Source organism: Theobroma umbraticum, unplaced genomic scaffold (assembly GCF_002168275.2).
Source record: "Theobroma umbraticum cultivar Fairchild unplaced genomic scaffold, ASM216827v3 scaffold_86.0, whole genome shotgun sequence".
NCBI lineage: Eukaryota > Viridiplantae > Streptophyta > Magnoliopsida > Malvales > Malvaceae > Theobroma > Theobroma umbraticum.
The window spans coordinates 1966632-1968878 of NW_018397263.1; the positions used below are offsets into that span (position 1 = coordinate 1966632).

Genomic DNA, 2247 nt, shown 5'->3' on the forward strand with positions numbered 1-2247 from the left:
GGCTTGCCACTGCACCTTCTCAGTGGAGCAACGGTGGATTTTCTACCATCTAATGCAGTATAAGAAAAGGCCCTCTCTGGAACAGAATACCTAACAGCTTCTTCCTTGCGAAAATAGTCCCTTATTTCCTCAGGGCATCGACTGATAGTAGCCACGATCTTTCTAGGTCTAACCTCTCTTAATCTTTCCTTCATGTTGACAGTCTGATGCATCAAAGTCAAGGGTGGTGCAGGAAGGTTTCTAATCTTCTGGAGACTCTCTTGAGCCATTTTCAACCAATCTGCAAAGGAATTGGTCAATTTCAGAAGGGTACTGTGTGGAAGACCCCAAGCTTCTGAAGATACAGGTTCCTTCATATTGTTGTGTGCCTTAATATCTACTGGACCAATCCAGGACCAACTCTTGTTCGACTTGGAATAGAGAGTGAGAGCCTTCCAGGCCTTTGCACCAGGAGGTGCTGTTGTTGAAGAAAATAATTTTAGAGCACCTCTAACTAAATCCTGAAGTGGCTCCTGGGCTTCAAGAATACAAGGATCCCCAGGATTCCATCTCACACGCTCAACAATTTCATGCATAGTGAGACAAGGTAAATTGATCTGCTCTCCTTGTGAATTACTCATTTCCTTCCTGTCATGAGACCTTTTAACACTTTTAGGATTGCTTTTAGCAGGATACTTGCTAAATGCTAAAGGATCACCTTTTGAAACTGGAGTAATCATTGCTATGCGAATGGCAGAAAGAAAATGAATAATAGAGAATGAGAACCCCTTATGAGCAGTGGGACATATTGAATTGAATTGCAGCTTCTTAAATGGTTTTGGCTCTGGAACTGTAATGTTCCCAACCTCTGATACAGCAAAGGATGAACAAGCTGTTGACCCTTCAAGCAGACCTCGCTCAGCTTTCACTTTCTTTAAACCACATTTCTCCAAAGAAGATTTAGGCAGTTTCTTTCTCTTCAAAGAAGAAATGGGCAGTTCACCTTCTTCCAGGTCCTTTTCAGGCTTGATGCGATGGTAATCATGTTCAACTTTCGTACCCATGTGTGTTCTGTCTGCTGCCTTTTCCAGCTTCAGTAAGCTTACTTCTGTAGTCCCAAATTTCTGATATCTCTTGTACAGATTATGCTGCTCAACAGCATCATCGTTCATACACTCCGCCTGCGGCCAAGTAGAACCACTGCCAGCTTTCCTTATGTTTTGGTTTCGCTGAATAAGGCAGTCTTCCGTTGATGATGGTGATTGCATCTTAGTCTTGAGAAATCCTGAAATATCATTTGATAATTGCATCAAAGCTAGTGCAGCTTCTATATCTCTCTGGGTAGGATTTCTGCGCTCAGCTATTTCCATACCACCGTCACTGCTTCTTGGACCCATTCTAGCACGATTAGCTGTCCTTGAAATACTACCAAATTGAGCTACATGTTCCTTACAAGAAAGCTCTCGCATAGAACCATCTATTTCAAGGTACTTCCTTTTAATTCCACCTCGAATTGAAGGAGATTGAATTCCCAACTTTCTTGTTGATATTACATTCGACCCAATGTCCTTCAATTTACTTACATGAACCTGTTTGCCACGTTTGTTCGGCTTCAGGGCCAAACTAAGCCTTGCTTGATTAGAAAAATCGGGTGTCTCTCCATCATTTACAATGTCATCCGCCTGCGGTACACTCCCAACTCTGATCCTTTTCTTTGCTATCATCGACATCTAACATGGAGATCCAAGACAACACAGTAAAATAGAATAAGGAAACAACCATAACTGAATTCTTCAGCTTTCAAAGATACAAAAACAAGACAAAATTCCCTTTTGGCAAACAATTTGACCTATACATTTCTCTATGATAATGAAAGAGGAAATCCAATAAGAGTTACATATCATCTAAGCATCCGATCATAATCCAAGTAAATCTAACACAAAAAAGCAGAAGACCCTTGGTTAAAGAGAAAAGGAAAAATGCTAGCTTTATTCCACTATTTGTAAATACTAATTGTTAGCCCAGTACCCCTTACTATACCGTAGATATACACATTTCTATGCAAGTTCCTTCATTCTTCTTATAAGATAAAGCCTCCAAGCATATACAGGAAAGAGAAAACTAATGAGAAAGATAAGCAGAAGAATCTTAAATAAACAAGTAAACAATTCCCTGTTCTTTTCGGAGTTCGTTTATTTGCGGGCAATATGTCCATTTGGACCGTTTCACAGGCTTAACTCTCATCGGAGACTACAATAATTATCTAGT

At 40.3% G+C, this 2247-nt stretch overlaps 1 protein-coding gene across 1 annotated transcript in view; it reads right to left on the reverse strand.

Moving 5' to 3' along the window:
* The window catches only part of LOC110420677 (uncharacterized), a 2409-nt gene extending 176 nt beyond the window's left edge, over positions 1–2233 (reverse strand). The window contains exon 1 of the mRNA XM_089784284.1: positions 4–2233. Coding sequence (XP_089640410.1) covers positions 4–1709 — 1706 coding nt within the window. The 5' untranslated portion in view covers positions 1710–2233. The remainder of the gene's footprint in view (positions 1–3) is intronic.
* Positions 2234–2247: the final 14 nt, after the last annotated feature.